Consider the following 14,201-nt stretch of genomic DNA (forward strand, 5'->3'; position numbering starts at 1 on the left):
TTATATCGAATGAACATGAATATCAAGACTTGACAATTTTATTTTCCAAAGACTTTAGGACTTTATTGTTTGTATGATCATAAAAAACCAAAGAAACAAACAAACAATGAATGAAGAATGCAAGATTTCTTTGTTTAGCCTTTTATCTTAAGAACATGAATAGCTCTCCTTCCTTTGGGACAAAGCTTTAGTGGATGAGTACACCATATGACATAGGTCCCATGACTTGCAAAAATGAAAGTCAAAAAGCAGCTACTATTAATTGAAAACAATGAAAGAGGCATCTAACTTTAGGAAATGTGAATTATTAATCATAGTTAAAGGAATCCATGGAAACCACGGGATAGAAAGCTGGTCAGTGGTCCAACTTCCTATTCTAGATGTTCCTCCTCATACTCCTTGCATGAATATAGATAATGACCAATAGCTTGTGGTGCCAAATTGGTCTTGAAAGTCCTCACTGTGGCTTTCTATCTAACATCACAAAGTTCCAATCTTTTCTTTCCCAAAAGTTGATGCATAGTTTTCCATGAAGATGGCGACGAAAATGAAGGATGATTTCTTTATGATTTCACATTCTTTTGATTTGTTCCTTTTCTTTGTTTACCGATCATCAGCTTTCTTGTTCGACATGGTAGTCAATAGGCTAAGAACAAAAAATCTTGTCATGTTACTATGGATTGTGACATAAAATATTCATCCAATCATCTAGAATTCGAGCTATCTATTTCTTTTTGCTTCTTTTTCTTATCTTAGATATTTAAAGATGTATGTTAAGTATTGAAGGACTCTATTAAATATACGTTCAACATTGGTCTTTGGAGTATATGAAATCTAAATCGGTTAGGAAGGTTCTCTCGATATTAGTTTCGAAAAAGAAATATTTTTAAGTGAATCAAATAATGAAGCTCGAAGAATGTATTATTGCGTTATTAGGTTAGATTTTAGAGTTTCAAGAAGTATATGAAGTTTGGATCGAAGAAGAAACATTTTTTAGTGATTGAAAAGACGAAGCTCAAAGGATGTATTGTTGCATTATTAGCTTACACTACATCTCGATTCGATCTAATTAGTTGGGTATGGAGACCAAATATCTAATTTATGTACGAGTCATTATCCAACTAGACTCGAGTCTTACGACCTATGTCACCATGATCCGGTGACTCTTTACGTCAACCAAATCTTTCATCGCATATGCATGTCTCATTCCCTCGTTTCTCTATCATCCATTCGAGTCATGCATGTTGAGTCCGAGCACTTCACACGAGGCCAACAATTAGCAATGACTTGCACAAAGTCTATTCGAAGACTTTGACCATAAGAGGTATTGATCCAAGGTTGCATGAGAGGCAAAAAGGTTTAGTCTTAATATTTGATTTGGATTAGCTTCTAACCTAACTAAAATCACGTCTTATCTTTTGAGTTCAAAGAAAGATACAAAACTATGCATATGCTTGTGGTTTGATCGCTTTAATATATTAATTACCTTAGCTTAGCTTAGTGACTTTTAGTGGACTTGTAGTTAGGATTCCTAACATGGAACTATTAGGGGGTGTTACTTTTAAATGCTAAATATTATTCTACGTCAAGTGCGATCGGACCATACGCATCATCTTTTGCAAACGAGGATATATTTATGGGAAAAAACGCATCATCTTTATAATTTTTATTTTTTCAATTTTTCCTCCATTCTATTTTTTACAATAGTATTTTTTAAAATATTATGACATTAAAATATATGCATTGATTGTGAATATAGAATCTTACGGTTAAGAGTCAAAATCTTTATAAATCAAGTTATCCGAGTCGTTTAAGAAAATATATATATAAATAATATAGGAATAAAGAATTATGATCATATATAAATAATCATACTTGAGATATAAATAATCAAGTTGGATCGGTGGAACTGTTATCGTATCTCGGATTAAGCATGATAGAATTATGATCATACTTGAGAGAAATATATTACTACTCTCCATAATCAATATCAATCACGACAATAATAGTCATAAGAGTCTACTATAATTCCCCGTACACTTTAATATGACAAAAAAAACTTGAATCATTTGAACTAGATTTAATTATCATAGAATATAAGTCGAAAATACCTCTGATATAATTTTACAGGATTCGATATTTTGAAGACCGGGTGAGCTAATCACATATTAAGATATGACTAAAACAGACATGATTGGCTCATAATTCACTTTCAATTCAGACAATCAAAAACTTATTTAATAATAAATAATTTAAAAGTGATGAAAGATTTGACACGAGATCAACAATGAACATATTTAACAATTAAATTTAAAATATTCAGCAACCAAGCTAGTTACCTAAATGAATACAAAGTTTACCAATCCACTCCTCCATATGAAAAGCAATAGTGGAGGAGAGACGGCGAACTTTTGATAGAGGAATTCTATGCATGTGTTATGCAAGTAAGACTAGCAACTCGTCATATCATAATATTGATCATCCAAAGTTAACCTTTACTTTGGTGTGCTGTTTTGTTTGTCTACTACTTTGGTATCAAGTTTAAGTGATAGCCCTCCAAGTTTTACCACATACTACTAAATTTAAACCCACAAATGCATCACCTTCATCACTCCAACGTCACTCCTTTGTCTTTGTACCACCGTAAAGAGAGAGGCAGGTGGTAGTCGGACAATCTCATTTATTTGCATTTAATACAATGGTGGAAGGATAGCCTTCGAAATCGGGAGTCTATGTTTCAAAGGCAATAGGTTTTATATTTAGAAGATGGAAGGAAGGAAGAAAAGGAGTTTGATTAGTCCAAAAGTTTGAGCTGATCAAAAGGCAAACGCATGTAGTAGTGGTGGAAATAAGTGGCTTGTGAATAGATATTCATTAATTAGAGGTTGTATGACAATTATCCAATTATCACTTGGGTAAGATAGATATCTCAAATATGCCTTTTGTTTTTGTTTATGAACGCATTAGATGAAGAAAGATTTAAACTTAATTTGATCGATTAAGGAAAACTATGGAAGTGTGACTAATGAATTTTAAAGCTATATTAAAGATGAACTGTTGAGTTAAACATAATAGATCTTATATTGTGTGTTATTTATTAGTAATATATATATATATATATATATATATATATATATATATTTTATAAAGGGAAAGAGATGAAGGCGAGTCGTTGATCTTATGACCAGAATAATGTTACTATTGATAAGAGTTCAAATAAAATTTAAATTTTATTTAGGAATATAAAATTTAGAAGCTAAATATCTCAATTTAGTAATACTAGAAAGAACAGTCGAAGGTTCATTTAGGATTGAAGGATAAGATATATTATTGATGGGAGGAGCATAGACTGTGTAATCATTAATAATAAACTATATATATATATATATCGATATTTTTATTTATGAATCATTAGATATAATTTTGATAAAAGATAAAAAGAGAAAAAATGATCATATACTATAATATGAATATGTTTGCAGATAGATGTTGTGAATGGAAAGTGTGATGTAAGAAAAGGGTATAAGAAGATCTACCAAACTAAAAAGATGAATATTCTTTATTTAAATAGAGATATTATATTACATAGAGGTCTTGTATTATATATATACCTCAAAACATTTGAAAAATTACATCTTATTATTATTATTATTATTATAGATGAAAATATTGATAAAGTTATAAATCGATGTGAGTGGATTATTTTCGAGCCATAGATATTTTCTTTGCATAAAGATCAATATGGGTTCTCAATGTAGTCTTTTCGATACTTAAATTAAATATGTTATGAGTTTAAAAGCTGAAAAGAAAATATCTAATCTTGTTAATTATACTTGTGCTTATCTTTTATAATCGATCTTCCTCTAAATGTTTACAATTATAAAATGATCATTGTAATAAAAATATTTTTTATTTTCATTTCATTGAGATGATAAATTCATTAGTTGGATTTTTTGTCATTAATAGATGAGAGATATTAGCTAATTTGGATGGTACTATTTTCATAGTTTATTATAAGATCCTTAGCTCGAATATTGTCTATGTTCATTTATCTTTTATATTATATATATAATAAAAATAATAATTTTAGTATATCTTATAATGAACTAATAAGAAAAAGAAATATCGTATCAATTTGGGATGGAAATCAGAATTAAACTCTTTTTGCTTAAAAAAGACAAACAAATTGCTCTTAGAAATCAATAAAAAAAATGCTTTAAATGATTCCACGAAGTCAACATTTGTGAACGCCGCATTCCATCGAAACGAAGTCGTCCATTGTTAGACTCGAAGGTTGACCGGTCCTTCTTTTCTCCTCTTCCTCCCAGTGGAGACTTCGGCCGGTGAATTAAAGCCTCGCCTGTGGCAAACATGGCGCCGTGTCAGCTCCATTTCTTTGACTCACTAAGCTTCACAAACGAACGAGTGAATGTGAACAACCATTGTTGACCTCGATGTCTATCCTTTGCTCCATTTTGCCTCTTTGTCATGGGAACCCAAACAAGTCATTCATGTTCCCACGTCCGGACACTGTTTTGACTCGTTTGGAACAATAGGAATCTCTTTTAGATGATCGAGAATTCATTCAAACGATGTTGTTGATATTTGAATATCGATTTCATCAATGTTAGCATCCTACCAAATTCCATCAATCAAATCACTTTTTTATAAAAAAGATCTTTTATTAATAATAAAAATACATATAAAATGATGATATATATATATATATATATTTGATTTATGATGAAGAAAAAAAAATTCTTGATTTAGTTATTGATCAAATTCTATTAATTCCGATTCATAGTAAATATTTATCGATAATTAACTATTGTTATTAAATCATTAAAAATTCATGATTAATTTACTTACGATACTTACTTAGTCGAGACGAATATTCTTTACTTATTATCATACAATCACGGAAGACCTCATTCGATCATTTTTATACTGAAAACATTAGCTCGATGATAATGTATTTGATTCACTTCTCAAGAATATAAATTTCATACGTAAAATAAATTGAGAAAAAAAAGCTCATACTGTAGTAGCATATGCCATCATTACTCAAAACAGGACTAAACTCTAGTCTTTGGTGAAGAACAGAATCTAAAAGACTCCAAGAAACCTACTTAGAATGCCAAAGCAAAGACAGAGAAATTTCTACCTCCAAAAAAAAAAGAAATAAAAAGACAGCTCATAATGCCATTTGAGTCTTCTCTGGAGTTGTTGCTGTCGACCTTAAATAATAACTTGGCACCATGGCACGTTAGGTTGGAGGGTATAAATACCACTCTCTATCCATTGGTTGTGATGGAAAGCAAGAGAGAGGAGAAGAGAGGCAAGAGTGGTAACTTCTCCGAGATGGTGAGAGCTCCTTGCTGTGAGAAGATGGGTCTGAAGAAGGGGCCATGGACAGCAGAAGAAGACCAGGTTCTGGTTGCCTACATACAGCAGCATGGTCATGAGAACTGGCGCGCTCTCCCCAAACGAGCAGGTAATCCTATCAACTTCACTTTGTGTGTTCTTCACCTGAGGGAAGCAGTCTTATTGTTCGATGTTTTCCTTCAACGAAATATAGAGCTGATACTGCTCGAGTCCCGTAACATGGTCGGACTCCTTTGAACTTCAGGGCTGCTGAGGTGTGGGAAGAGTTGCAGGCTTCGGTGGACGAACTATCTCCGTCCTGATATCAAGAGAGGGAACTTTACCAAGGAAGAAGAGGAGGCCATCATCAAATTGCATGAAATGCTTGGCAATAGGTAAGCTTCAGTAATTTTCTGCACCGGGTTTGGTTCTGTGAAGAAACATAGAAAAGAGAAGGATTTATTGTTCAGCGTTTTGTGTTTACCAGTCTCAGATTTTACTTGAAAGAAATTAAGCTACCATAAAAATGGATCAAGCAAGCAAAAAGCAGAAGAAGAGCTCTGTGCTTGTCAGGTTTGGTCTGCAACATTAGATGGGCAATAAAACAGTAAAAGCGTCCAATTCCAAAATATTCCATTTTGTTTAGCCTTTTGCCGACTATTGTGGTCTTCCAAGTCGATGAAATTTGTTCGACACATCTTTCGATAGCACAAAAATCATTTTCTTCATCTTGGAGTTTGTCGGCCCATATAAAAATTCTACCTTTGTTCTTGTCAAGTTTGGTTTGCAACGTAAATTGGGCAAATAAAAGCAGTGAAAGCATCCAAAAAATTCTTAGTCTTTATCAACAGCTATTGTAGTCTTCCAGGTTGATGAAACCTATTCAGCACAATGTCCGATGCCACATGAATCATTTTTATTCACTTGGAGTTTGTCAGCTTCTACAAAAGTTTAAGAGATTACATGTGTGATGACATCTATAGCATCCATCGATCACCATTTACAAGATTGTTGTTGTTTTGTCTGCAGATGGTCAGCAATCGCAGCGAGGCTGCCTGGAAGAACAGACAATGAGATCAAGAATGTGTGGCACACCCACCTGAAGAAACGAGTCAAACCGAATCAGACAGTCCAAGAATCCAAGCGAAGGAGCCGAAGTGATGTAGAAGCAACACGGTCAGGTGCTAAAGCCATCGACTTTCAAGCATTTCAAGCTGCAACGCGACCAAAATTAGAGAGCCCAACTCCTCTTCCTGTGTCCCTAGAACAGTCCTACAGCGAGATCTCATCCTCTGTCACCATTTCGTCTAATAATAAGAGGGGAGAAACTAACAGTACAGGGATTAAGGAGGAAGTTGTGGTTTCTTCAGCTCATCAATTCTCAGACATCGATCAGAACTTCTGGTTGGATGATTCCTTCGCGTCATTCTGCTCATCCAGTAACAAAGATGATGATGGAATAGACTTTTGGTTGCAGGTGTTCATGGAAGCTGGACACCTCGAGGAATTGCCTGAGATCTGAAATCACAGGAATTTCACACTTTTCATTTACATTTTCTACTGATGTAAGGTTAGGACCTGAAAACAGAGATATTTTGTAGATAATTTCTTTTGTCATTTACCACAGGGAGAGACTCAAGATAGTATAATCATGACAGACTACAGATGAAAGAGATCAACATTTTTAAGGGATCTTTGAACAAGTGCAATTTAATCCAGAGGTCATTGCTTTTGCCATCTAACAATTCTGCCTGTGGTGTGCCTGTGATATTGCCAGTGTAAATTGTGGAAATGATTGCTCATTTGTGTTTCACTGAAACCATAAAATTTAATGTTTGTAGAAAGATTGTATTAGCAGAAAATTTATTGAGCTACCATCCCCAGTAGTTTTCCTGCAAAATAAGAACAGTGAGATGGTAAATGTAAATATAATTTCAGCTTGTTAATTACTTTGATTCCAAGTAATTATCTTGGCAATTATGATGTCATTTAAGGATGTCTATGAGTTATCTTGGTAAATGTGGAGACTCATTAGAGAAATGTGTTTGTTCTTAAATGTATTCAACTTGTATAAATTGGTGAAACATATGTTCCATGGATTGGAAAGGACTTGAGCAAAAAGACATCAACTTTATCATCCCCACCAATCTTCCTGATGTTAAACTAATATGTTCTGTCAAAACTTTAATCAACACACAATAAAATATATCATACTGCTTTCACAAGTCCTCAAAGATGATCATTTCAAACATCATCTGTTTTCACGACTTGTTTAGCCGTCGCACCCTCTTTTGGAACCTCTTTTCCTTCCTTGTGACTAACCTAATCCAACCAAAAGAACATCTAAGCCTTTATCACCAATTCAAAGTTGCAGCTTTTCTTTTAGCTAAATGCAAAGTTCAGCTTTGAGTGTGCCTCTGTGAAAAGCAAAAGATTTAGAGGATCTAAAGATATTGTAGTTTTAGGAAGTGAGTGCATCGGAGTCTCTCTTCCATCATAATCTCTGGATTGTATATTACGTCCATCATCTAAAAGCAGGCACGAGGTTAAAGACGAGCACAGCTCGCCTTCCATTTCAAGCACGTCACTGTCTCCGCTCCACCATGAAAAGTGGGAGCACTGATTCCCATTTTTCTTCTCAGGACTCCAATCACAGAATTCCAAGACTGACTTCTCCGTCCTACGACCATTGATCTCGTGAAAACAATTCTACCAAATTTGACAGTTTCGATTACGATTTTAGATTTGAAATGCTAATCATTACACCATGGAACGTATTTGTGTTTTGATCATCTGTTCTTAGTCGATTCCAACTTACAAGAACCACAATCAAAGTGCGTGGTCTCGGTTCCTATTTGATTCGGAACCATCAAACTATTGATCAGATTCTATTCCGATTCCAAATCGATTTAATTCTAATTCGATTCAAATAATCGAATCAACCTATGTTTTCTTGTATTTGATGTTTTGGTGGAGTTGCTGCTATGTCACACTTAGATTTTGGCATGGAAATTGACGAGGGAAAGTGTAACTCGTCGATCATACACACACGTCGGTGCTTCCCACACCGGTAAGGCCGCCCGAAAGAGCATCCACGCCGCCGCACGGGTGATGCCTTCCTTGGAAAGGCCTTCCCATATTGATGCTATCCACATGCAGAAAGAATAAGGTGCAAATCCAAAACATATGATGTAGAAATAATTTAGTTTATATATTATTTGAATATTTTTTTTTTTATTAATTTAGAGATATTTTACATATGACATAAGTTGTCATGCCTATTCAAGTCAGTAAATAAATAAATATAGAAAAAAGAAGAAATTAAATTTGTTATTGATTTAAAATTTAAAAATTTTATCTCTACAAATATAATTTTTTATTAATCAATAATATTTTTTTAATCATTTTTAAAATTAAGTCAAGAATATTATATTTTTTTAAAAGGAAAGAGAATATTAAATATTTAATTTTATATGATTGTAATTTTTTTTATTTTTTTATTTTGATACTTAGCCTATAAAAAGGACTAAAACATTATAATGGATAACTAAAAATTGATCGATAAATTGTGTTGTTCGCATGTGTTAGTGGTACGAGACCAAATAAAACGAAATGATTTCATCGTCCACTTGAGAAACTTATGAAGGTATGAGACCTTCATCTTGAGAGTATTCTCTATGAGTTATAACAATTTATCTTTTGATTATTATTATTCTCATCCTTCTAGTCCATAATATATATATATATATATATATATATATATATATATATATATATATTTTATGTATGTATCATAACTTATTCCCTATTAAGGTCTAAAACGATAATATTATTTTTCAACGCAATCATAACTTATTCCATCACTTACATATTTGAGGAGTAGATCCTCGTATCTACTCCTCTTTCCCTATTAAGATCATCGCTTATTTCAATCACTTTATTGGGTACAAAAGATCCAAGGGGGCATTAGCTTTCCTCTTATTGTATATAGTTAGATTCAGTCATTTTGATAGAAACTCTATTTGTTTAGATATGCTAACCTTTATAGGTTGCTGGGCTCTCCTCACACTAGAACACTGTTGGAAGCGAATATCTTTTTTTTAGCATAGATGGATTCATAATATATAATTTTTTTTACTTAAAATAAATTTATAAAAATAAAAAAATTATTAGATGAAATGATGTATATAATGCTTACACATAGGTTCGAGTTTGAAACCTATTTAATAATGTACTAACCAATAATGCTCATACGTGGATCAGATTAAAAAATAATAATAATATCACTTATATTAATTACTATGCAAATAATTTAAGAGAAAATATTATTTATATAACGTGTGAGATTTTTAAGGGAGTTAGTAAAATTATAGATCATACTCTTATATTTTACTGGTATTGTCACTTTTTTTAATTTTTTTTCCAAATGAAATTCGTCATCCCATTTTTCTCTTTTTTTAATAAAAAATCTCAATCACCCTCTTTTAGATAAAAATAAAGAATAAAAAATTGATATAATCAAATCAAACGGGCAATTAAGATTGAAAACGGAAGTGTGATGTATGACTTTTTGAGGGACCTTCGCCACCCATATAAATAGGTCTTTAAATTATGCATACCAATGGACGAGACGTTGACTTGGGATCAACCGTTGAATAGTCAACGACAAGGATAGCCACTTCAAACTAAATCTCTTAGTCTCTATTACATCCACTTATCTCCTCCTCCATTCTTCTTGTTATTTATAAATTAGTATTTCATTAGCCATCTATTTTCACTACTTTGATTTCAACTACTACAAATAATCTTACCTTAAATAGGACTCTTAAATCAATATCTGATCTAATCATAAAGCTTAAGTTAATATTCCAATACTTCCTTCAAACTCGAGTTTTATTTACAAAGAAAAAGAAATACATATTACAATACCGAAAGTTACAATCCATTATACATTTCTTTATCATGCCTGTAACAGAAGTAACATAAGTTACAAAACAAGCAATCAAGAACAGTCTGTTCTGCTAGTTCGATTTTAACGTAGAGAGAGAACATAGTTTCTTTATCTGCTTCATCTTCCAGCTTTTACATCAAATCCCAATTTGTTCTCTAAACTGTGGTACCCGACAGAATCCAAGGTAGAGCTCATAGATGATTCAACAAACAATGTTTCGCATTCCTTGGGTGCATGGTGTGTTGAAGAGACCTGTAGGAACCCTCCTAACATATGCAGTTTCTCAGCCACTTCTCTCATTGTAGGCCTTTCATCCCCCTTCATGTTCAAGCATTCCTTTGCAAGCTCGGCAATTTCTTGGATGACATCCATGTTTTCTTTTCCCACGATTTGATCATCCAATATCTCTTCAAGTCGACTATATTTCATTGCTTCAATGAAGCTTGAGGCAAGAGCTTTTCCTTGACTACTTCCATCGTAATAAACTGCCTTTTTCCTTGTGATGAGCTCCACCAAAACTACTCCAAAGCTATAGACGTCACTCTTTGCTGTTAGTTGACGGACTAGCAAGAACTCTGGGTCCAAATAACCAAGAGTTCCCTGAACCATTGTTATGAATTGGGTTTCATCTAAAGACATCATCCTCGATGCACCGAAATCTGATACCTTTGACACGTAATTATGATCTAGAAGTATGTTGAGTGACTTCACGTCTCCATGAAGGATCGGAGGGGATGCCGATGAATGCAAGTAAGCGAGAGCTTCTGCAGATTCTGTAGCTATTCGTAAACGAGTAGTCAAGGGAATTAGTTTCCCCTCGTTGCTATGGATGAACTCAAAGAGGGTTCCATTGGGGATGAACTCATAAACCAACATGGGAATTTCCACTTCCAAGCAACAACCCAAGAGCTTTACAATATTCTTGTGATTGATTTGAGAAAGAATAATCATCTCCCGTATGAATTCTTCACTTTGGTCCTCGGTGACTACCTTAGACCTCTTGATGGCCACTACCCTACCATCGTCTAGGTTTCCTTTGTAAACGGTGCCATGGCCTCCTCGCCCAAGTTCTCGACTTTTATCGAAATTATCTGTTGCCTTCTTTAGATCCTCTTTGGTGTATATTTTGATGGTATCAATTTGCTTTGATCTGATTTCTTCATATAACCTCAAACCTCCATTTTGTTGGAAGAATTTATCTTTTTCTCTGAGAAGCTTCCTTCTTTGAAACACTAAGATTACGTAGAAGATACAAGTAATGAACGAGACAAACCCAACACAACTGCCTGCACAATGGCATGAGTTTCATGTCAATTATCTTGCAAACTCTTCCTGAGATAGAATTACAAGTTTCCAAAATAGAAGATTGTTACCGAAAAAGCCTATAAATGAAAATTAACAGGATAAAGAAATTTCAAGCTTTATTTAAGGAGAACGACTTATTAGAAATAAATACTCGAATCCGAATATATTATTTTTTCTTCTGATTGAAGTTTTAATAGAAGTTTAAGGTAATATGGAAGGATGAGGACTTGTACCTATAACAATCTTCGTTGATGTTTGAATTCCTTGATCTCGAACGCATGGTTCGGATTTAGGGTCCTTGCTGCTGTGACCTTTTGGGCATGAGCAGCTGTAGTTGCCTGCTGTGTTGCTGCACGTTCCATGACATGTATACAGATTTGGCGAGCTGCACTCGTCGATATCTAAGGATTGTCAAAGAATCACAAGGGAAAATTGTAAGACCACATACAACAATCGAAAACAGGAGAGTTGGGGGAGAGATGCATGCTGACCTTTGCAGCCATCCTGGAGGTAAGGATTGCCTTGGAAACCTGTGGAGCAATTGCAGATGTAGCCTTGTAAACTTGGGGACTTGAAACATTCACTGTTGGTGCTGCGGCATGCATATGAAGAAGGGTTTCTCCTGGCCTCCTCGCAGGTCTGGTTGCCGGCTACCCAGTCCAGCACGAGTGGGACGCCGTCCTTGTACTTGGCTCCGAAGTTGTGGTTGCGGAGGTCAGACTTGTGGAAGTAGAACCAGTCCTTGTCGGCAATGAAGGCATAGGTGCAGGGGCTGTAGTCCTTGTAGGAAGAAACATTGACGAAATAGGCCAACCTGGTCGTAAAATTGTCCAGCTTGTCCGAGATGGTGGTCTGGCAGCAGCCGGTGCCAGAGCACGATCCGCTTGTGATGTTTGCGCCTTCGAAGCAGAAGGAGGCGCACCCAGTTCCGTATGTAGTGTTGTCCCCGCCTAAGAGGTAACCAACGACGTTGCAGCCCACGGTTGTGAACCTGTTCTTGGTGCTGGATGCCCAAAATGGTTTGTCGCCAAGGTCTAGAGAAGGTCTATGACGAACCACCCGGTCGCCGGTACTGTTGAAACAATCCCAGGCGATGCCATTTAGGATGCTTGCTTGGCCCTGGGGCAAGAATATCTCCTCAACTGTAATGTTCCCCTCGCGGCCGCCCAAGAAAGCTCTGGGAGTCGCAGAGCCGTTACCGACTTCGCAAGTGACCTCGAAGCCTTCCCTGAAACACCCATCGCCGATGCCGAAGGGGTACGGGATGCTAACACCGCCGCATGTATCATTGCAACCTGGTGACAACACGTTCGGCGACGGTGGTGCCGATGCTGCTGCTGCAGTCGTTGCTTGCAGCAGCATCAGCAACGACAGCTGAAACGAGAGCACTGGCAGCATGAACACCATTGCTCGTGGCGTTTTCGTTCAGGCTTCCATTAGATTTATAAGCACATTAATGGGCAAGACAGCATCATAACTCGTTGGAAGCTGAAGCTGTGATTGGTGTAGACCTTACCGAAGACCCATAATGACGACTTGGGAACAAGTCATCACGCATCATGATAAACCCCTATATTGTATTCAATTATGGGAGTTGGAATAAATCTTGATTCAGGAATAAAAGGCAAGCCAAAAGTTTATGTCCATCATCCAAAAGCAGGCACGAGGTTAAAGACGACCTCCATTTCATGCACGTCACTGTCTCCGCTCCACCATGAAAAGTGGGAGCACTAATTCCCATTTTTCTTCTGAGGATTCCGATCACACAATCCTAAGACTGACTTCATTTATTTGGAGCCAACGTGTGAGTCCTCTGTCCTACAACCGATTCCATTGATCTCCTGCAAACTATTAGCCCTTTCCATTGATCTCGTGAAAACAATTAACCTTATCACGGCTCTGATTCTACCAAATTTGATATCAGAATTAGATCGATTCTATAGACAATTTCGATTACGAAACCATTGATTCCGGTTTTCAAATCCCATAACAATCGATTTCAATTCAAATCACTTATTCTAATTGATATAAAAAGAAAAAAAATTATTCTAGCATGATTTAAACCCGTTATTAAATTTAAAATTTAAAATGCTAACCACTGCACTATGAAACCTATTTGTGTTTTGATTATTATTTTTTTGGTCGATTCCAATTTGATTTGGAACCGTCGAATCGATTTAATTTTAATTAGATTAGAATAATTGAGCCAACCTATTGTTTTGTTGTATTTGATGTTTTGGTGTTGTATTTAATTTCCCAAGCAAAATAGTAGAGGTAACATATATAGTGATTCTACCAAATTCGACATCTAAATTTGATCGATTATAGACTGTTTCAATTACGAAGCCATAGATTTTGGTTTGAACCCGATAACCCGTAAGTTTCGATTCAAATCACCAATTTCGATTGATAAAAGAAAATTATTCTAGCAAGATTTAAACCCGAGTCATTAAATTTGAATTTTGAAATGCTAATCACTGCACTATGGAATCTATTTGTGTTTTGATATTTTTGTTTTTTTAGGTCGATTCCAATTTTCAAGAACCACAGTCAAATTGTATTACCTTAGTTATGATTTGAT

General features: G+C 35.1%; 2 protein-coding genes across 2 annotated transcripts; one reads left to right on the top strand and one right to left on the bottom strand.

Annotated features, from left to right (window-relative positions):
• The first annotated feature begins 5,301 nt into the window (after positions 1-5,301).
• On the top strand, positions 5,302-7,360 carry LOC135609409 (transcription factor MYB30-like). The gene is made up of 3 exons (XM_065102685.1): positions 5,302-5,494; positions 5,630-5,759; positions 6,394-7,360. The coding sequence occupies exons 1-3, from the start codon at positions 5,311-5,313 to the stop codon at positions 6,884-6,886; spliced, it is 807 nt and encodes a 268-aa protein (XP_064958757.1). The 5' UTR covers positions 5,302-5,310; the 3' UTR covers positions 6,887-7,360.
• A 2,879-nt stretch (positions 7,361-10,239) lies between these two features.
• On the bottom strand, positions 10,240-13,114 carry LOC103978105 (putative wall-associated receptor kinase-like 16). Its single transcript, XM_009393811.3, has 3 exons — positions 12,112-13,114; positions 11,854-12,021; positions 10,240-11,601 (listed from the first exon to the last, which is right to left on the bottom strand). The coding sequence occupies exons 1-3, from the start codon at positions 13,025-13,027 to the stop codon at positions 10,433-10,435; spliced, it is 2,253 nt and encodes a 750-aa protein (XP_009392086.2). The 5' UTR covers positions 13,028-13,114; the 3' UTR covers positions 10,240-10,432.
• Between the last annotated feature and the right edge of the window lie 1,087 nt (positions 13,115-14,201).

The sequence above is a fragment of the Musa acuminata genome, chromosome BXJ1-1 (assembly GCF_036884655.1).
Source record: "Musa acuminata AAA Group cultivar baxijiao chromosome BXJ1-1, Cavendish_Baxijiao_AAA, whole genome shotgun sequence".
Lineage (NCBI taxonomy): Eukaryota > Viridiplantae > Streptophyta > Magnoliopsida > Zingiberales > Musaceae > Musa > Musa acuminata.

Excerpts from the sequence above, each read along its gene's own strand:
- LOC135609409 (XM_065102685.1), top strand. The coding sequence starts at position 5,311 with ATGGAAAGCAAGAGAGAGGAGAAGAGAGGCAAGAGTGGTAACTTCTCC. Across the intron at positions 5,495-5,629 it reads CGCTCTCCCCAAACGAGCAG|GGCTGCTGAGGTGTGGGAAG; the intron begins GTAATCCTATCA and ends TTTGAACTTCAG. Across the intron at positions 5,760-6,393 it reads CATGAAATGCTTGGCAATAG|ATGGTCAGCAATCGCAGCGA; the intron begins GTAAGCTTCAGT and ends TTTTGTCTGCAG.
- LOC103978105 (XM_009393811.3), bottom strand. The coding sequence starts at position 13,027 with ATGGTGTTCATGCTGCCAGTGCTCTCGTTTCAGCTGTCGTTGCTGATG. Across the intron at positions 12,022-12,111 it reads CCTCCAGGATGGCTGCAAAG|ATATCGACGAGTGCAGCTCG; the intron begins GTCAGCATGCAT and ends GACAATCCTTAG. Across the intron at positions 11,602-11,853 it reads ATCAACGAAGATTGTTATAG|GCAGTTGTGTTGGGTTTGTC; the intron begins GTACAAGTCCTC and ends GCCATTGTGCAG.